Source organism: Pelmatolapia mariae, linkage group LG3_W (genome assembly GCF_036321145.2).
Source record: "Pelmatolapia mariae isolate MD_Pm_ZW linkage group LG3_W, Pm_UMD_F_2, whole genome shotgun sequence".
Lineage (NCBI taxonomy): Eukaryota > Metazoa > Chordata > Actinopteri > Cichliformes > Cichlidae > Pelmatolapia > Pelmatolapia mariae.
The window spans coordinates 71,886,119-71,908,737 of NC_086229.1; the positions used below are offsets into that span (position 1 = coordinate 71,886,119).

At 42.1% G+C, this 22,619-nt stretch overlaps 1 protein-coding gene across 9 annotated transcripts in view; it reads left to right on the forward strand.

Annotated features, from left to right (window-relative positions):
* The window catches only part of LOC134624787 (zinc finger protein 239-like), a 55,490-nt gene extending 37,875 nt beyond the window's left edge, over positions 1–17,615 (forward strand). For all 9 annotated transcript variants that reach the window (XR_010573625.1, XR_010573626.1, XM_063469841.1 and 6 more), the window contains 2 exons: positions 12,182–12,287; positions 14,621–17,615. Coding sequence is in view for 7 of the 9 variants with exons in the window: in XM_063469841.1 (XP_063325911.1) it covers positions 12,270–12,287; positions 14,621–15,511 (909 nt within the window). In the remaining 2 variants the exon portion in view is untranslated. The remainder of the gene's footprint in view (positions 1–12,181; positions 12,288–14,620) is intronic.
* Positions 17,616–22,619: the final 5,004 nt, after the last annotated feature.

Genomic DNA, 22,619 nt, shown 5'->3' on the forward strand with positions numbered 1-22,619 from the left:
GTGGTATAAGGCTCCGCCCTTGTCATTTGTTGAGCAGGAAGAGTGAGCGCTTGTTTTCATGCAGATTACGTCCCGGATCAAAATGCGGTACAATCGTCGTCGTCTTTTTTTTTCTTCTTTTTTTTTTAAATCGTTGTCATTTGGAAATGAGATCGCACATAAGTATGAATCGAGATCGCGATTTTCTAACGATTAATCGTGCAGCCCTAGTTTTAACCCACGATATGAATCTGGGGCCAAAAGCAAATTTGCTCTAAGTATAGAAAAGGTAGTCTCACTCCACCCGGTCGAAGGCCTTTTCAGCATATATCTGCCTCGGGCCGTTATACTTATCATTTCCAGAGTTTAGATGCCATTCCGGTTGTTACCACTGGTCCGTTTTTCCCCGTCGGTCACAGGTGTTACGGGGAGTGATAGTTCGTTTAAATTAGCCTTTAAAAGGGGCTTGGAATTGTTAAAATATAAGCTAGACAGGCGTGAGCCCAGTCCAACATGCCTTACTCCATTGTCGGCTCACTAGCGCCCCCGAAGTCAGTGTACTTCAACAGCTCCTGAATGAAGTCTTCTGCTGCTCTCCTTGGTGTCTGTTCACAGTTTATTGTGATCCCGTTGACAGAAGAGTGAGCGAGTGTTTGGAGAAAAACACCAACTAATCATCAGCTCAGCATGCTGAAAGAAGTTGAGGGTTTGCTCACTTGTTCAATTATTTCCATCTTGCTTTGACTGCAGATGTAACCAGACATATTACGGCAGGATTTGTAAAAAGCGTTTTGACAGACACACCAAGCTGGAAAAGTCGTAAGAAGCTTAGAAAGAAAGTGATCAGACTTCTCCTGTGGCTAGGTGCTGTTGAGGTTCACTTCTTTTTGAGCTCACCCATTCTTTTGATATCCCAGCTGGAGAAAAAGGGTCAGATGAGGCCGAAGTATTTTTCATCAAATCTTTATTACCAATGCGCATTGATCCCACTACATGCAGTCACAGCAAACACCAAGTGGATCTGAGGAGCACTCCTCATACGCACACCTTTATGGGCTGTATCCCAATTTAGGGTCTGCAGCCACAGAGAACGCGGTTTGCATCGGCCTCGTCCTCAAAACCGGAAGTACGAGGCTTGTGAAATTGGATGGTCTGGCCTCCATCGCGCTGCTCAGCTACTAACCGCTGGAAACGTTTCATACAACATTGTTAAACAGAAATGAAAGAGAAAATGTTTTTGTTCATCTGTTTTTATATGAGCTTTGTTTGGTTTGTTGAGTATCTGAGGCTGAGACCACGGGACTGCAAAAACATGATTGCCGGGCTTCATTTCTGTACTGAACAGTAGGGCTGCACGATTTTGCATAAAATGAGAATCACAATTTTTTTTGCTTAGAATTGAGATCCCGATTCTCTCACGATTTTCTTTTCCAATATAAATATTTATTGCACTTATTAACTGCCCATCAACTTCGTAACAGTTGAAACTGAACATAAAAACAATAAATAAACATAAAAACAATAAATGCCTCACATTTTGTGGTTGCCGCAAAATGTTGTACTGCTTGAAATTCCCTCTCCACCGTTGCTCGACACTGCGTGTATAGAGCAGGTAGTGCAACAATAGAAAAATAGTTGGGGGACGGCACTGTGTAGCGTTTGTCTGGGGTGTTGATCATTTTCCTAAATTCCTCGTTTTGCACAGTGTTGATATATCTTTGGTCAGGTGATAAGTAATAGCCTCCGTAATTTCTTTCTGCCTGCAGGAGTTCGACGTGTATAAGGAAGCGCTGTATAAGGTTCCTGTTATTGATGTTTGGGTGGTTGACCGGGACGGATTTTCTCCTGTCACTTTCTCGTCATCCCTGACGTGTTCTCCGTTGTTTTTTCCCTGCCAATTTGAGCATCACGGCACAGCTTCTGTATCACGTGGTATAAGGCTCCGCCCTTGTCATTTGTTGAGCAGGAAGCGTGAGCGCTTGTTTTCATGCAGATTACGTCCCGGATCAAAATGCGGTACAATCGTCGTCGTCTTTTTTTTTTTCTTTTTCTTTTTTTTTTAAATCGTTGTCATTTGGAAATGAGATTGCACATAAGTATGAATCGAGATCGCGATTTTCTAACGATTAATCGTGCAGCCCTACTGAACAGTCATTTTAAGATTAGCTAGTAAATAACCATTAGTTAATGTTTTTCATGAGAGTAATGTCATCTCATTTTGGTAATGTAAATATAATATGGCAAATATTAAAGTTCTTTTTATATTAATCATTATTAGTTATTACAGCAGTGAACTTGAACTTTGTCAAATACTGAGCTTCAGTAAAGATTCAAGTATTCATATATTAAATATTAGCTTACTGAGTGATAAAATCAGACCATGTCATAACTGCTTTAAGTCATACAAAATAGATATCAGAGCCTTAAACAGGCTGACTTCTGCTAAATGGGTCAAACTGGGCAGAAAGTATACAAACACATAAGATCCTTACAGAATATGATGTAACACTATAAATAAACTTACCTCAGAATATAGAAAGCATATAAACAATTACAGCAATGCGATGCAACAAACACAGCAGTACTACTAATCCGCAATATTCAAAGCTTCATAGAACTGAAACCAACATGGGCACTTATTTTCAGGTCCATTCTGCTACTAATACATACTTTAGGTTTCTGAATGTTCTAAACATCACACACACTCCTTTGTGCCTTCTGCTTTGCCCTGTCCAGATGTTTACCATAAAGGACAGTGACTATATTAGAACCTATAGGTAAATGAATACCACAAACATAAACTGACTTCAATATTAGTGCTTTCAAAGTCTGGGGTAAAACTCAGACGTGGCCATGTACAGCCAACATATATCAAACACTTCTGAGCTAAATTTTACAACAGACTGATAGATCTTTCCTCTCTATCTATGTAGTGTACTGTACTCTTTACTATTGTAGGGCAATAGACCCATTTAAACAGTGTAAACCCTCTCAAAGGCATTTACATTTATCTTTACTGTGCCCACATCAGTGATTGGGAAACCAAAACAAATACATTAAAAACTGGAAGAACTACCTCATTCTTTAGGTGCTTCAGGCATGTTTGAGGCCTATCAAAAATCCCTCAATGAAATGTGACGAACCCAAAATCTTACCTTTAGGGTGTCAAACAATGTGTCAGAATTCAGTACACATGTCAAAAGAACTCACAACAAGTAATTATTGGTAAATTAACTGTGAAATGCACATGCTATAATTACTCCAGTCACGTTTACTCAGGCTCAGGACTCTAAAAGAGTTTGATGTTCGGAGAGTTATGTAAATGCATATCATTTATAAAATGATTAGAAAGGTCACACCAACGACCTTATCTGAACATTGATTTACCCCTTTGTAGAGGTTTAATACCTGTACATGAACGGTTAATCCCACAAATCATACTAAAAAAAACCATTGAAAAAATCATCATGAAAAAACTCATGGAAAACATAGAAAGCATTGTTTCATTTTAAACCTGGAATCCCTCCTTTTGACACATGGTCTCTCCCATGAGTCAACTCATCAGAACTAGGAGAATAACAAAAGAAAAGGGTTAGTTAGATCATTCCTCAGGCAATATCAGGGCCAGAGTAATCTCGCTCCAGCCCTGTAAACCCTGTGTTAGAGAATAAAATCAGTATTAATGTCTTGTTAAGTGAGTCTAACTCTTGGCTCCGCCTGGAGCCTGCATCCACAGCACAATTACCTAGAAACCAGAATCGGTGAGTAAATACAAACTTCAAACTTGCAAACAACTGTAGGGTCATAGGAGTAATAAGGCATCCAACCCCACAGACACAAGTGTGCCATGTGCAGTTATTTCCCAAAATCATTAAGAACACTACTGTTGCCATAATCTTCCCAAATTATGGATCATTCCATCTGTTCAATCAAAACTACTGTAAGCAGTGACTTTTCTTAAGTAATGTCACTCACTTGTTTTCACACTATGAGCTCAACAGTGATATGATAATGAGCCCAACACTAAGATGTTCTTTGTTCACTGCACATCCTGCTTCATCTTCACTCATGTCTGATCTGTGTCTGTGCCGAATCCTCTAGAAAGACCCTCAGAGAGAAAAAAAAAATAACAATAGCAGTGGAGTGTCCTGAAGGTCAGGTCTCGATCATCAGACTCCAGAGGTGCTGCTGTAAATCATGTGTTCAACCCTCCTTTTCTGTGAAGGAAGTGCACTGTTACAAAAAAACAAAACAAAAACATATTAGGCCTTGTTCACCACATGTCTAAATATATATTTTAAAAAAACCTGTCTTTCTCTTACAAAAAGAAAACAACCCAAGCCTAACTGGCAGAATCAGTCTGGTACTAAGACAAAAAACCCAAATCTGCCAGAAATCACAGGAAAAGTTTTGCTTCCTGGTGAAACAACATGCTGTATGGATTAGAATTAGAATCTGCCATGCAGTGTTGCAGCCACTGCTTCTGGCTTTAGTTGATGACTGGTGCTTACATGGTCTGAAATCAGACTTAAGAGTCACTACCTTTGTTCATGTTCCCCACATCATATTTACTGGTTGCCCACAAGTGCTCAAGAATATCACATGATTCTGGAAAGTCTGGGGCCAACTGACCTAGTTCCACCTGCAAGATACACAGAGAAATTTCTCCCCCTTTTTATTAGCAGCTGCACAGTTCACACAACACTAATGTTCACCATTAAACGCTTCCTAAACACTTCATGGCAGTGTTTCATCACTAGAATGTGAATTCCTTCCCCAAGTCTGTGCTTTTTCACTCCTTTTTCATTTTCACAGACCCAATCATTTTATTTAACTTTTCTTCTCTTTTTTCCCCAACACAAAACATGTGACATGTTGTCATGTATTTCACAAAACAAGTTTGTTCTTGTGTATTCAGATGTGTGTATCTGGGTGCAAGCTTCACCCATACATCAGAAACAGGAAACTCAACCCTCTGTTACATCTTATTCACTTGTTTTATAATCCAGTCATCTTTCCCATATCTAGTAACAATCAACTAATTTGCATATCAGCTCATAACCCACTAAGTTGACAGGACCACAGAAATGCATGTTCAATATATTATCACAAAAGATAATTAGGTCCATACAGTAAATTACTTGTCCTGCACCAATCAAGCAGAAAGCATCTGAAACTATATTAACAACTAAATTTATTGTCTGATCACTGGTTGGTCAAACCAGAATCTCTTCTCTTTTTTTTTTTCCGCTTTCACCAAAAGTTTCACCCATTGTCCTGAAACCTGGAGACTTAATTGTCAGCAGTGGATACACTCAGCACTTGATAACAAGTCTCTGTTAAATTTACACTATTTTAACACTGATGGGAGATAACAAGCTGATTTTCATTGCGTGTGTGTGTGTATGTTAGTAGAATCAGAAAGGGTTTTATTGCCAAATGTTGAGCAGGTTTACAACATTAGGAAATTGCTGCAGTACTTAGTGCAAACATACTGTCATATAACGCTTAAAAAAACATAAAAATTAAAATTAAAAGTGCTAAGTAGATAGATATATACATTTTTTTTTTCTGTCCCGTTTGGTTCTTTAGCCGTCAGAATTGTTGTCTGAAGACCAACAAGGATACCAAATGGATTTATTTTGCCAAATGGATCATCATGGCATTGCCGCATTGGTCCATTTGATCAACTTTTGTTGTTATTATTTATTTTATTTTCAGTTGTTACAGATGAGACAGACATGATTGGGGGATAGGAAAGGGAGAAAGAAGGAGAGGAAGGAAAAGAAAAACAGAAGGGAAAAGGGACAGTGAGAAAGGGCACTTACAAAGACAAAAAATAATAATAATAATAATCTCCTGGATCACCTGTTGAGAGAAAAAGAATAGAAAACAAGCAAAAAAAACAAAGCAACATACTAAACACAACACCATCACATTAATCTAGCTAAGTGTAAACAGCAATAAATACTGAAAATTGAATGTTGTTGTGCAGCACAGACAGCGCACAATGTGCTTTGACGTAGCAGCTAAGAAAGGTGTAGTTTATGTCTACGAGCAGTGAACACCCGTGTGCACACCTGTGTGGATCAGCGCGCTTGTATACAGAAGGTTTCCCCATGTAACGGTGTGCTAGAGGGTGTGGAGGGCCATAGCCCCGTCCCCCAGGGCATGAAGCAGACATGGAGGAGATCCAGGCTCCAGACATCCAGGGACCCCAGAGTGTGAGAGCCCAAGGAGTACCAGCGGAGGGGCATCCGTGCCACCCTCCTGGGAAGGGCTGAGGAGATCCTCAGACGAGGGGTCACCCAGTAGCCACAGAGCAGAAGCCAGAGGGGGCTGCACTGGCGCGCCCGGCAGCCAGCTGTGCCAGAGTGAACAGAGCTGCAAAAAAAACAAAAACAAAACATAGATATATACATGAGTGCAGGTGGTGATCAGTAGTGATAGTGAGATGAAGCCTCGTGATGAACTGAAGCTTTCCATCCAATAGGTCGACTCATGGTTCGAAGCATTGTGATGATTAATTTGCTCTACTGCGCCATCAAGTGGACAATTCAAGTGAAGCGGGCTCTGTGATTATAATGATGTGTAAATCTCTAAACTGAATGAATAAATAGTTTTCATGGTTATTTATCCCAAATATTGTCTCAGTTAGGGCTGTGCGATATGACCAAAATCTCATATCCCGATATTAAGACATCTATCGTCCGATAACGATATAAATTACAAAAATGTAACATTTTCTGTAAATTCTGTGAATCTCGGGCGCTCGACTTGTGTGAAGTGTTTCCAGCTGGGTGTTGCGTACCTGGAGTCGAGTGTTTTAGCTGATGCATGAAACTATACATTTTTAGACATAGGTTGTAATGGCCGCCGTTTTCTTTGTGAGTATTTATTACACAACGTGCTGCGGGTGAAAGCCTGTTCTAACGTTTGAGTCTAAGGCTTATTTTTTAGCACCTGACGGCTCATTTTTGCTTCTCATCCGTAAATACTCTGCATCTTTCATGTGATTCAGTTTATTTTGAAAAGTCTCAACAGGATCTTGACCTTTATTATGAAAGGTTTATGTGGAAAATAAACAAGCCACACTCCGTGGTTTTACCCTCGTTGTTGCTAACGAACACGCATAAAAACAAGCAAAATGATGAAAAAAATATTGCCGTAAACAGTTTTTGCAACACCACGAAACAAACGATAGCGTAAAATGAAACGATAGACGTTTTTATATCGTCATCCGATATATATCGTTATATCAAACAGCCCTAGTCTCAGTACTATGTGTGAGAAAGTGGAAGAGAAAGTGGATCAGGACAGAGTTTTGGTATGATTGTGTAACTGTTAGCCTCATACAGTCAGTCAATAGTATAATTCAGATCATAGATCAGTACATTTGCATATTTTTTTATAACTATAACTTGTTGTTTGAAGAAAAATAAAACCTGCAGCTTCAGAATCAGCACAAAAAAGGTGTAAACACCAAGCACGGACCCGCCGACGGTTCAAAATCAGTGAGCTGTTGGCTTTCAGCCCCGACCGTGTCCGTGCCGTCGGGTGAGAAAGCCACATTTCGCTAAATCTGATGCGTCAGCGAGTTCGCGCTTTGTGTTTACATCTTTGTGCAGAATCGGTGTACCTGCTCTCATTTACTGTTTTAGCGGTTTGGTGGTTGTTGAAATGTAGTAATATTTATATTAGAAATCGATTCAGGATTTTAATGAATCGATATCACGTTATCCAAGCTAGAATCAATTTTAATCGATAATCAAAACCCTCTCCTAGTAACTGTGTAATCATGCTTATGTACATCTGGATAATGACACAAACTAGTGTTTGGTGCTTCACTTTTTAATAAACTAAAAGACAGAAATCAGATTATAGGATCTGTAGTGTTGTTTATTTATATTATGGTGCTTATCATTTGTGATATTTATTACTGTGTGCATACTTTATTAGGAGAGATGGAATTATAAAAAAAAAAAAATCTCTTCCTTGCTGGTTCCATCGAAGAAGAAATGCTCAAGTAACACGTATGTAATCCAGTTCCACAACAGGGTGATGGGGAAATCAGCTGTGTTTGCTGCCCATTTTATTTCGAATCTGGCGCGAACCGGTGAACCAGTCCCTGAATCAGTCACGTGGTATGGACTGCCCGTGAGGCCTCGAACGTCACTACATTCGTAATCAAAGCAAGCCTCGATACGCGCTTCACAAGAACACCCCCGAGATTACCCAACACACAATTCGACGCTTCGACACACAGGACACATCACTAGTGATCAGTGCCAAACATGGAATGATGCATTGAACACAGTGTAGGGTCACGTGTTAGTGGTGGGATGTCATGTGGTTATTGTTCATGAGTCCAACAGCAGAGGGAAAGAAACTGTTCTTATGGCAAGAGGTTCTGTTGCGAATGGACTGGAGTCTTCTGCCTGAGGGGAGCAGGTGGTTGACAGGGACGGATTTTCTCCTGTCGCTTTCTTGGCCTTTACAGCTTCGTCATATTGCACTTTATGGTGACGTTTAAGGTGGTTATACAAATTCGTAGTGTTGCTTGCGGTTCTGCTACTATGGCAAAACACAGCTTGCAAATGATATCTTTTTGGCTCTCATAGTCTTCTTTGAAACCAAAAAACTTCCACACAGAGGAACGAGAACCTTTTCTTGGAATTAATGTTGCAGTGGGGTTGTCATTCTCACCACCATCAGCGAGCTTTTCCTCTGCACTCATTGTGTTTTCTCCCCTCAGTCAGTTTCTCTCACGTGCTCTCTGTTGTTTTTTCCCTGCCAGCTGGCTTCTGTATCACGTGGTATGAGGCTCCGCCCTTGTCATTTGTTGAGCAAGAAGTTTTTTTTGAAAGCAGGTTCCCCCCCCCTCGTTGTCATTTGGAAATGAGATCACACATAAGTATGAATTGAGATCACGATTTTCTAGCATTTAATTGTGCAGCCCTAAATGATGCCAATAAAACAGATTTATCCATTATTTTTAAAGATTTGTTATATAAGGATACCACAGGCTGAATTGTAGGTGGTGCTGCTCGGGTCCAAACTGTCATAAAATATGAAAAATGAGAATATCATGGAATGCTGTCACTGTCTGGCAGACACAGACTCTATGGAGTGACGTAGAGGACCCAAAATGCAGACAAAATGGAACGTGGAACAACACTTGAATTAACAAAAAGCGAGCCATTTAATGAGGCTGGTTTAAAAAAAAAAAAAAAAAAAAAAAGCTACAAAGGGTAAGGTAAACTAGTGATGGGCAGAAGAAGCACTGAAGCTTTTCATCCAATTGGTTCACGCCAGCGCAAAGCTTCGTGAAGCTTCATTTGCTCTAGTAGGACATCTAGTGGACGTGAAAATATTAGTTGCCATGAATTTGAAGAGTGTGCCATTTTGCACACAGCCTGTAAATGTCAACAACAAAAGGAGTGTGTAAAACATGTATATTGTAGTAATGGCAGTATGCTGTGTGTATTTATACTGGCAGTATGGAAAATGATTATTTGGAAATGCTTAAAATGGAAATGATCATTTACTGTGAGGTGAGGTGTGGTTGGGGTGTGGAAAGTGGTTGTGCTTTTGTAACGTTGAGGTATGGACAGCTACACAGTCCTGCCTCTTCACATTTTATTCTGTAAAAACTACATTGTCACTGCTTTTATGACCTTTTTAGTGGGGAGAACATAGCTAGGATTTAATGATTTAACATATCTTTTAATTCTTTTGTCCTCCACAATGCTAAATGGCTGGGAGTCCTCAATCACCATGCTAACCAGGTCTCCATCTATTTGAGTTCTCCTGAGGAAAGACAATAAAAACAAAGCACAAATATAAATATCACACACGTAACTTATTACAGTTGTATAATATTGTTCTATCATTTGGTAACATGACTGCATGCTATATTATCATGGCATTTGATGGCTCACCTGGTCTTGCTCCACAATCGGTGTCCCCTTATTCTCATGCAAAGCTCTGTTGTGCCTGAGCATGGATGAGGTGTTGTTATTATATCCCAGCTCCCTGGCACATAGCAAACACTTCACCTTGTACAAAAGTAAAGACAGCTTAACATAAATTGTATTGCACCATCAGTATTATGAAAATACATCATCTGTAGAAATGTACATACCTTGTTGGGAGGAATAAAATCAAAATGTTCCCACACAGGGGAGGACATCCTCCTCTTCTTAGCTGGCGCCATTCTCTCCTCACTCTCATAAACCTCCAAACTGTCTCCAAACTCTCACTAACCGTAACTCTCCATCAAACACCCACATTTTGAATGAAGTCTGAGGGGTTTATATTGCTGTCATAGCTCGCGGCAAAGATCGAACCGCTTCATGAACCAGTCACGTGGTTTAGCCGGGCAGCGAGGCTTCGGACGTCATCATTTTCAACTCCTCCCATAAATGAAGCAAGCCTCGATACGCGCTTCGCGGAAACGCCCCCTCCATTACTCGACACACGCTTCGAAGCCTCGATACAGAACGTCCCATCACTAAGGTAAACTGAAGTAAAACTAGCATTAACGTAAACTGGAAGAACTAAACAAACAACATGAAAAACTTGGACATGACATCTAGAAACATGGCATGGAAAACATGACGTGAACAACAGACAAAGACCTGACACAGAATGACCAGAAACACAGACTAAATACACACAAGGGTGATTAGGGGAAGTGGAAACACATGGGGAAACAGCTGACACTAGTCTGACATAACGAGACAAAGGAAGCAAAGCTGACTACTCTGACATAGGACACAGACCTTCAAAATAAAACAGGAAACATGAGAAGCAGACATGACAATACAAACTTGATAACATAAGACACGCAGCATGAAACACAAAGGGTGAGGGAAACTTAAATACAGGGGAAGAAAATACAAAAGGAATCTAATAACCAAATGAACTTCGCTGACCTAAAGAACTTAAACATAAACCATAAAAATCAAAAGTGAACTAGAACTCAAAACACTGGGTCAAAAGACCCAGGAACGTGACAAATACATAAATAACTGAGCTGCTGAAGCAGGTATATAGTGCTGAATTAACTTAAAACAATTCACATTAGCCTTGACCGTTTTAGCAATCTCCCTTACATGCTTGTCAAATTTAAGACATAAATCAAAAATTATTCCTAAAAACTTAAAATCTTTGACCTCTTTTATTTCTTCGTTTCTTAACTGAATTTTAAACTCATCGTTTTTTTGATCATCAGGAACAAGAAACTAAGAATCTCTTAGTCTCACTCATTTAAACCCTCTGCTGCATTCTGTTCACCCCTGCTATCATTCAATCATCTTTCCTAATATAATATTATTAGTCCACTAGTTCATATATCGCTTCTCATCTCACTAAGTGAACCGAACAAGATGATAAAATCAGAAACACAGGCTTAAAATACCATTTGAGCTTCATTGCATGTGTGTGTATGTGTTAGTAGGATTTAAACATTCTGTGCTTATGTATGTCGTTTTAATTACTTTCCCCTTTTTCTGAAACAAATCTGTTTACTACACCTTCTTGTTTCAGAAACATCTAAAGAAGAAAATCTATATTATAGTCAGGCACAGCTAAATTCTGCTTGTGAGTTAACCTAGCCAACCACACTGTGTGTTGTTAACACCTTCAACATGGACCCCCTCGTGATGTGTGCCACTTCCTCTATGTCCTCTATTTGTACCACCATATGGAGAACCACAATAGCCACACACATCGAAATACACAATTCTTAGATGCTTAGACGATGAATTGTAGAATAAATTCTCCATTTGTAAAATGATTTTAGAATTTCACATTAACAAAGTTTCAAAATGTTTTTTAAAAACCTCACTGCCATCCTAGCTCCCCTAGGATGGCAGTGAGGTGCTTGAAATGTTGTAGGTGGCTGAGTTTATACTGCTACCATTGAGACTGATCGGGACTCCATCTTTGTGGATCTATGGAAGTCCATATATACAGGGTGTAGCATCCCCTGGGTAAAGGCGGTGATATGCAGGGGGGTCAGTGGTTTTTCCCTTTCTAGTTGTTGTAGGCAACTGATGGCTTTCTTTTTGTAGTTGCTTCTGGGGTTTCACCTTGAAGCTTCATAGGTATTGTTGTCACTGAGGAGTTAAGTCATGTTTATTTGCTCTGCTTCTTTTTGTGAGGAATAAAATGCATATATATACTTTTTGTGTCCCAGCTGAGTAACAGGAGGAGAAGAGTCTGGTGGTGCAGCAGAGGAACAATTTCAGCCATTTGGACTCAGCTCAGCCACTACAGAGGAAACAATGTCTTCAACACAAAAGGTGAGAAAAACATCACAGTTACACTGTTATTCAAACTGTGTGTTCAGCTGGTTGGTTTTTAAAAATCCATCAACAGCAGCTTTATCTTTTCCATCCTGGGCTCCTCCATATATACAGAATATCTAAAAAATCTACGCTAGATTCGACACAGTGAACACCATGAGACCGGACAGTGCGCGCACCGCGGATGACGTCAGTGCGCACACTGTGTCTGAGGAGGATGTGCGGAAGTGCTTCAGGAGGGTGAACGCGCGCAAAGCTACTGGTCCGGACGGGATTCCCGGCCGCGTCCTCAAGTCATGCGCGGCTCAGCTGGCTGGAGTGTTTACACACATCTTCAACCTTTCCCTCTCTCTGTCTGTAGTCCCAGCCTGCTTCAAAATGGCCACCATCGTCCCTGTACCCAAATCCTCCACCATCTCCTCATTGAACGACTGGCGACCCGTAGCCCTGACCCCCATCGTGAGCAAATGCTTCGAGAAGCTGGTCAGGGACTTCATCTGCTCTGCACTACCCGACTCACTGGACCCTCTACAGTTCGCATACCGCCACAACAGGTCCACTGATGATGCCATAGCCCTGACACTCCATGCTGCCCTGTCACACCTGGAGAAGAGAGACACGTATGTGAGAATGCTGTTTGTAGATTACAGCTCAGCATTCAACACCATCGTTCCCTCGAAGCTGGACAGGAAACTGCAGGATCTAGGACTGAGCAGCTCCCTCGGCAGCTGGATCCTTTACTTCCTGTCTGACAGACGCCAAGTGGTCAGACTGGGCAGCACCACCTCATCCCCCATCACACTGAACACTGGTGCTCCACAGGGGTGTGTACTGAGCCCTCTCCTGTACTCACTCTACACCTACGACTGCACGGCCACTAGAAACTCCAACATCATTGTGAAGTTTGCGGACGACACTACAGTGGTGGGTCTTATTACCAACGGTGATGAGACGGCCTACAGGGAGGAGGTCAGCGCCCTGACCCACTGGTGTCAAGACAACCATCTCACCCTCAACGTCGCAAAGACAAAGGAGTTGATAGTGGACTTCCGGAGGTGCAGAGGAGTACACACCCCCATCACCATCAACGGCGCCGCTGTGGAGAGAGTGAGCAGCTTCCGCTTCCTTGGTGTACATCTGGCTGAGGATCTTACGTGGTCAGTACACATAAACAAAACAGTGAAGAAGGCGCAGCAGCGCCTCTTCTTTCTCAGGAGACTGAAAAGATTCGGCATGAGCCCCCGCATCCTCAGGACCTTCTATCGCTGTGCCATTGAGAGCATCCTCACTGGATGCATCACCACCTGGTACGGCAACAGCACCGCTCACAACCGCAAAGCTCTCCAGAGAGTAGTGCGGTGCTCTGAACGGATAATTGGAGGTGAGCTTCCCTCCCTCCAAGACATCTACAGGAAGCGGTGCCTGAGGAAAGCGGGGAGGATCATCAAGGACTCCAGTCACAACAGCCATAAACTGTTCAGACTACTACCATCAGGAAGGAGGTTCTGCAGCATCCGGTCCCGTACCAGCAGACTGAGAGACAGCTTTTTCCATCAGGCCATCAGACTGCTGAACACGTCATAGACACCTCACCCTCACTACTGGAACTTCAACATTATGCACTCCACACTGTATATAAATACCACTGTTTTGCACATACCAACCTCTGTATATTTTATATATCTTATTTTATTGTTTACTTTATTTCATTTGTAAAACATGTATATACATACTATATACACACTCAAACACACACACGTAGAAAAACATATTTAGTATACACATTCAGTAATGTATATACCTTTACATATTGTACATATATTTATTACTTTTTAGATAAGCCATTTTTATATTTTGCTTGTTTTACATTATTGTATTTTGCACAACTCTGTTGCTTGTGAAGCTCGCACACAAGAATTTCACTCACATGTACTGTACCAGTGTACCTGCACATGTGATGTGACAATAAAAGTGATTTGATTTGATTTGATTTGAATCTGCATTCACAACCAAAAACCACAGACGTTACAAGAAAATACAAAGATCATATTTTCTCTACACACATTGAAACAACAATATCATCAGTTGAATTTTTTCTGAAGTAAAAGAGTTTCTCTACTGAGATCAATATTTCTTCAATAATGTCATTTTCATTACAACTCTCATTGTAGCACATCATTGTAATGTGATACTATCACCAGAAGGTGGTGGTAACACACCTACAATGTGTTTTTTTTTTGACATGTTTGATTCCACCAATGGAGGGAGTTACAGTTTGTTCCATGACTGCATTTCACTCACTGCCTCTGTTTGTATCTCTGTCACTACAGGACAAACATGGAGCAAGAAGTCAACGCTCTCAGGAGGCCGACAAACCTCACAGAAGAAAGGAAGAGAAAACCTACAGCTGTGATGAGTGTGGGAAGGATTTTACCCGGGCTGGAGACTTAAAAAGACACCAACTCATCCGCAGTGGAGTTAAACCTTACAGCTGTGACTGGTGTGGAGAGTCTTTTACCCTGGGTCAAAGCCTAAAAAAACACAAACTCATCCACAGTGGAGTTAAAGCGTACAGCTGTGATTTGTGTGGAAAGTCTTTTACCCAGGCTGGACACTTAAAAACTCACCAATTCATCCATAGTGGAGTTAAACCTTACAGCTGTGACTTGTGTGGAAAGTCTTTTACCCGGGCTGGAGACTTAAAAAAACACCAACTAATCCACAGTGGAGTTAAACCGTACAGCTGTGACTTGTGTGGAAAGTCTTTTACCCAGGCTGGAGACTTAAAAAGACACCAAATCATCCACAGTGGAGTTAAACCTTACAGCTGTGACTTGTGTGGAAAGTCTTTTACCCAGGCTGGCGACTTCAAAAGACACCAACTCATCCACAGTGGAGTTAAACCTTACAGCTGTGACTTGTGTAGAAAGTCTTTTACCCGGGCTGGACACTTAAAAGGACACCAAATCACCCACAGTGGATTTAAAGCACACAGCTGTGAGTTGTGTGGTAAGGCTTTTGCTCAAAATGCCGGTTTACAGAGGCATCTAATTACCCACTCTGGAATTAAAGCGTACAGCTGTGACTTTTGTGGAAAAAGGTTCAGTGACAAACAGTACCGAAATATTCACCTACGGATTCACACTGGAAATGATGTTTCCTGCTGTGATCAGTGTGGGAAACTGTTTACAACAGATGCACAGTTACAACGACACGTTTAGCCACACTGAGGAGAGACCTTATAAATGTGACCTGTGTGAGAAGACTTTTAAAACTCCACATCAGCTGAATAAACACCAACAGATCCACATCAGAAAGTAACTCTACAAGTGCAGTTACTGTGAGGATGTATTTATTTTTTTATCTTGTAATTGTAACCTGATTGTTTGGAACATGTCTGATCGGTAAACTTATGGAGTTATACTGAATGAACTGTTTGGAAAAATGAAGACTCATTTTCACTCAGTAAGCTGAGTGTTGTAATGTAAACAGTAAAATGTAATTGGACATTGGCAGAGATGCTTTTTATTTCAGGCGACATTGAGGATAAAAATGTTGAAGGAATTCCCTGACTTACACTGTCTTTGTTTAGAAGTGGAGAAAAGCACATGGATCCAGTTCTCAACCCTGTCATCACTGTGGTGGTGGGAAAGAGTTTCTCTGTGACCTTTGTAGAAAAACTTCAATCATCAACGGGACCTAAAACCACATCAACGCAGACACACTGGAGACAAAATGAACTACTGCAAAGAATGTGGGAGAGGCTTCCACACACCAAGTACATTAAAAATAAATGAACTCTTCCACAGTGGGCTCAAAAAGCACATCTGTGACCAGTGTGGGTCATCCTTCACCACTGGACATGATCTCAATGAAAAAGCATAAGCGAATTCACACAGGAGAGACACCATACAAGTGCAGACACTGTGACAAAAGCTTCTCACAATCAGGTCATCATAACAAACATGAACGTACACACATGGAAGTGAACTTCAGCTGTGACCAGTGTGACAAGAGCTTCAGGAATCTCAGTTCATACTCCAAACACAAACGATCCCACACTGTAAATAAACTGTTTCACTGTTGCCAATGTGCAAAAACATTCACTTCATTATCTGCTCTGTGCAAACATCAGCCTGATCATGCAGGACTGAAATCACTGGATCACAATGAATCTGAAGAGAGAGAAAGATCGTCTTCTGGTTTCAGGGTCAGACTTAAAAACCTTGAGATCAGGCTCCACAGAGTTCAGATGGAATCTCCTGTAAAGAGTGTCAGCTGATGTCACACTTGGATCTGATGAGGTAGCTCTGATTTCTGGACCTGCAGTGAATAATCCTGAATGTTACATTTAGGAAGTTGCATGTATAGATATGCAAATGAAGTTTATGTTTTTTCCCTTGAGGGATTTTAATTCTCTAAAATGTTATCCCTGTTACATTTTAATCTTTGTTCCCTTAGGACACAGTAGTGTTTAGTAGTTGTATTAATTTTATGTGTTACCTCAGTTAAATTTCAATCCTTCATTCATATTTAATCTTTTGCTGTGGTAATCCCTTCTCTTAAATCATTTTCTCCCAAAACTGCAAATATTTTCACAGCAGTTGCTCTTAAAACTTCCCAAATGAACTAAATCTGTCCACCAGCTTTGAAACAACACCTGCTGTGACTTTATGTCCAGAAAAAAGAAACTCAAGCTAAACTGGTTTTGGGCTGTACTTCCATATAATACCAGTTTGTACCAGAAGATGAAGCAGTGAGTCAGTGTAACCTTTATTTAATTGGGCAAAGAACACATTCGTATTCACAGTGGCAGCAAAGAAATGTTGAAAGGTAAAAACAGCAGCACACATCAGGACCATTTTAAAGATCACTGGTGACTACTTTTACTTAATTCAAATTCCTTCAAATTATTGGCTCCTCCTTTCACTTTAGTGTATTTACTGTATCCTTGAAGTCCACGTGTTGTTTTTTTAATGAATTCATTTTGATCCACATGTTCTGCAGCTGTTTTCCTGTTGATTTGAAGTTTGTATTATGAAATCCTGATAATGTTAAAGTGTTAGTTATATTTGATGAACTCTGTGTAACGTTTGTCTTATTATACAGTTTGGTGTGAAAAATGAAGAATTGGTCTCAGAACAAGTAGTTTGAGCCATGATTTCAGATTCAAACTAATTTAACTGTTTTCAGTGGTACATGTGGAGGTTTATCAGAGGAGGCGACTTGGCTGTTCTCCACTCACACAGAACAGGGTTCCTGCAGCTCATTAAAAACTGAAACGATCTTCAAGGACAAAAATATTAGATTTTTCTCAAAATTGTGCTGTGGGCATGACGTTTTTAGAGAGTGTGTTTAAGATGCATTGTGATTAACATCTCACACATTCCAATAAAGCAGATGTTCCTCCATTGCAACCGCGCTTTGCAGATGTATTCTCCCCCCTGCCCGTGTGCACGACTCTCATGGAGCACCACTTTGAAACGCAGCTGATTGGCAGATTCCCTGGTCTGCAGAGTCCAAAGACAAAAACGGCCTTCTCCACTCTGTATGGTTCGTACCAATTCGTCACACTTCCGTTTGGCTTGTTTGAAGCCCCGGCCATTTTTCAGCACCTCCTGTAGTGATAGCTGCGTCCTCACACTGCATATGCTGTTTCCTACCTGGATGATGTCGTCATTCATAGTGATACCTCGGTGCAGCATGTGTAGTGGTTGGTCACGGTTCTGGATTCCCTGAGGTAGGCAGGGCTGATGGCAAACGCGAAGAAGTGTGTGGTTGGATGGAGGGAGGTACAGAGTTTTTTGGTACAATTTTGAGACCCCATTTGAAGGCTGATTACACCACAGCGACGTGATGAAGGCTGTCCCAATTCCAAATGCGCCCTTCATTTCCCCAGACTTGAAGGATAAGATAAGATAAGAACAACTTTATTTATCCCGAGGGAAATTCTTTTGTCATGTACATGCTCAGAGCAGCAGGAGAGACAGAGGAACAGATGAAATAGATATAAGATATACAATATATACAATAAGAATAGTGTACAGTAATATACAATAGGAAGAATAGTGTACAGTAATATACAGTAGGATGAGTCAGGTGTAACATTCGCAGCCCAACGTATCCCAGAATTCATAGCGCAGTTTTGACTGTGGCTAATCTTTTTTGAAAAGGAACAAAAAAAAAACAAAAAAAAAAAAAACAGCAGATGGCAGAAGCATGGTGGCCAAAGAGTAAACTTTTAAGTATTGTATTTTTTAACCTCATCAGTTAACGCTGCCCATGCAGATATTATAGATTTGTAAATGATTACCTAACAATCTTGTCAACACAAAGTTCTTTATTGACAGGCAGTGGGGGGAGGTGACACTTGGGCAGTGCATTTACTGCATATGTGTTATCAACCTTTTCTCTTTACCCACAGCTACATCCACTTCTGTTGGGTTTAGGCTGCTCACTGATTTCTATAATCTATTTGATTAAATTCAATTTTGACTCAGTAACTGTGTCAAAGTAACTGAGGATAAAACAAAAACAGCAAGCTAAGCGTTTTTCAATTCAGCATAATTTTAAATAAAATGTATTAAACAGCAAAAATGAAGCTCTCTTTTGGTCGGAGAGGAACAAAAGCTGCAGCTCAGAATCAGTGAGATGTTGACTTTCTGCCCCGACGGCGTGTCCGTGCCGTCAGGTGAGAAAGATGACATCTCACTGATGCATCGTGTCCGCGCTTTGTGTTCACGTCTTTGTGGGGAATCTGTTCACCTGCTCTCATTTAATTTTTTTAGCTGTTTGGTGGTGTCACGGTCTGCGGAGACAGGCTGTGTGGTGGTGTGTGAGATGGACCCAGGTGCGTACACAAGTGAGTAGACGTGAGTGAACTTAACAGAAAGCGTGCCTTTATTATGGCTGAAGACAAAATGTACAAACAAAGCAGGGATAGCGTGGCTAAACTAGACTATAACTAAACTGGGAAAACTAGTACTGTGACAAACTAAGAAGTCTCGGAGACAGAACAGGAAACAAAAAACCCAACAGGAAACACTGGGGCTCATAACCATAGTTCAAACATAGCTCAGGCGGCCGACCCGGAGGTTGGTAACAATGGCCCACAGTTCAGGAGGCCGACCCGGAGGTCGAGGGCACAACGACCATAGGTCAATAGAGGCCGGCCGTGCAATTCATTAGGCCGCCCATGACGGCAATGATGTCCAGCTGACGGCCTGGAAAGTGGCTGGTGACGGGCCCTCCAGCTGACGTGGCGCGAGGCTGGACGGGCTCCTCGGGCCCTCCAGCTGACGTGGCGCGAGGCTGGACGGGCTCCTCGGGCCCTCCAGCTGACGTGGCGTGAAGTGGTGTGGATGCTGCAGGGTGCCGGGTAGGTACACCCGGGTATCCCGCAGCAGACGCAGGATAAACAGTTATGGAGGCCCCTTGTTGGACTGGGAGCAGAGCTGCTAACTGCGGTAAAGGCTGAGGAAAAAAAACAGGCTGTTGAGGCATAATCTCACAGAGAGAGAGAGAGCAGGTGAAAAACAGTCCATAGTGCTTACCATCTTAGCACAGGAGTCCATGAAGTGAGCAGTGTTAATGACCACCAGTTCTGAGCCAGCATTCTTTTGGTTCTCAGGGACTGCATCAGTTTTAATTGGCTTAAAGGCAAATGGCACAGTCTCTGTAGCCACAGGAGTCGACGACAAACTTTTTGGACCTAATCAATGGCAGCGTAAGGCTCAGAAGGGCTGGTTTAGCCACATGAAAAACAATTGCCACCTGACCCACAAAAACAAGGCTTAGACCATTAGGGTGAGGCTTTAACAAACGTTAAATGCTCAGGTATGGAACCTAACTAATGGCATGTTAGTAGCATTACTGATATGTTGGAAAGACGCATTTGCTGGAACCCGCACCCGTAGTGATCTGTGGCTTCAGAGTGATAGCTATATTGAGTCGAGGGGCAGACACAGGTAAAACAGCACTTGAACCATTAACTGCAGCAGGTGACACTTGAGGCTGTGAGTGAGTGGTAATACCACTGTTCGAGAGCAAAATCTTATCTTGTGATGTGTTCACAGAGACAGGAGAAAAGGGTGTCACATTATCCCTGATCCCAGCCTCCCCCTGCCGATTGGAGGTAATACTGCTGGAGCAGAACAGTTCAAAATCGCCCTGTTTGTTACCTTCAGGAAGACAGAATTCATGTTGTGGCATTACACAGTCCTGGTCACCATGATCTGCAGTTATGTTTGCATCTTGACGACTTAACATGAGTTCATGATCAGCGTTCACAAAGTGTGGCTGGGAAAACAGGATCACTAGTCATGTCACCCTTTAATTCATGGTTCGCCACCTCTGCATTATCCTTGCTTACTGTGGCTGCAGAGGGCCCCAGAGGTAGGAAAACATTTCTTGAGGTCCGGCTCCGACACAGCCACACCTATTGGCCCATTGAAGAAGGGTGTTGCTTGGGAGCCGGTCAGCTCTGGTACAGCTGAACCTTTATTTAAAACATGGTTTCCAGACATGACCTTCACCAGTGACTGAGTTCTGCTTTCATTACCTTCATTAAGTGACCGGTGGAGGAGCAGAGCCGACTCAGGAAGGAAGACACTCGCCATAGGCAACTCAGACTTGGTCGGAACTGCAGACATGGTAAGAGACAAAAGGAAACACCTCCCTCCCACTATTAACATGAGAAGCAGTGGAAGTCTTTTCAGTCTATGTGTAGATTCTGAGGTCCCTGCAGGATTGAGTGAATTATTCGTGATTGACTGAGAAGAACTGTCTCTAGACTGTGGCTTGGTTCATTACTAGCCATATCTCTGGCTAAGTCTGTATTTACTTCACACGCCTTCCACTTAGAGGTAACTTGGGGTGACAGAACAGTTTCACTCACCTCAGAGTGTTGGGCGGTGTGACGGCGACGCGAACGCCGATTTTTCTTGGCTGTGGACCCGTTGAAGTAGACGGTGGGGCCTCCTGCAGCATCACAGAGGCTGGGGAGGCGAGTGTTGGCGGAGGGTAGGCGGGAGCTCCTGGCAACTCCGGGGGCCCCCCCAAGGGCCAGGCATGTACCGTGGAAATTCTCGTCATAGTCAGGAGCGAGCCACGGCTCCCACCGGAGCTCTTCCTCTAGTTGCGCGCATGCGACGCGCTGCCGCTCCTCGAGGTCTAAATCCATGGCCCCCACAGCATCCTCATGTTGCTCAGTGGAGGGCAAGACAGGCCGTAGCAATGCATGACGGCGGCGTGAACATGGCGACAGGCCGTGTGGTGTTGTGTGAGATGGACCCAGGTGCGTACACAAGTGAGTAGACAGGAGTGAACTTAACAGAAAGCGTGCCTTTATTATGGCTGAAGACAAAGTGTACAAACAAAGCAGAGATAGCGTGACTAAACTAGACTATAACTAAACTGGGAAAACTAGTACTGTGACAAACTAAGAACACTCAGAGACTATGGTGATAACTGCAAAGACTGACCGTGAAAACATGGAGGTGGGAACACAGACGACGCGACCCAGACTGCAGGAAACACAGAGACTAAATACACATGAGGGATGATCAGGTGAAGTGGCCACACATGGGAGCACAGCTGACACACATGAACCTAAAGACAGGACAGGAGAAGTGAAACTAAATACACTGACATTGAATACAGACTTTCAAAGTAAAACAGGAAACATGGAGATTAGACATGACATGAACTAAACATAACCACGCAGACATGACTCATGACAGGTAGACGCACGAACCAGGGAGACTGAGTATAGGGGAAGATGGCAGAAACGACAACGTGAACTTGGGAACATAAGACACACAGACATAAACACATGAAGGGCAAGGGAGACTTAATACAAGTGTAATATAATTACAAATGAGCTAGAATAACTTAATGAACCCAAGCAAACAATAAAAATCAAAATAGACTAAAACTCAAAACACTGGGTCGCACAACCCAGGACCATGACAGGTGGTCATTGAAATTGTTTTGTGAGCTCCCTGCGTTTCTGGCAAAATACATTTATATTTAGAAATCGATTCAGGATTTAATGGATCAATATCGCATCATTCATCGCGTTATTAATCGATACCGACTTGGTATCGATTCGATACCAAGTCGGTATCGGATCGATTCTAGTCTGGCGAGATCGATTCTTTACTTTAATTTCTGCTCTTGTTTGCAATGCTGTGCATTCGGCAAAGATGAAACAGCCAGGTCACCAGACTCGCTGCTCCCGTGTCAGCGAATCGCAGGAAGACTTTGCTCCTCCTCCCCCCTCTTGTGTTTAGATGTTACGCTGTCATGTGACGTGACTTTGGGGGATTG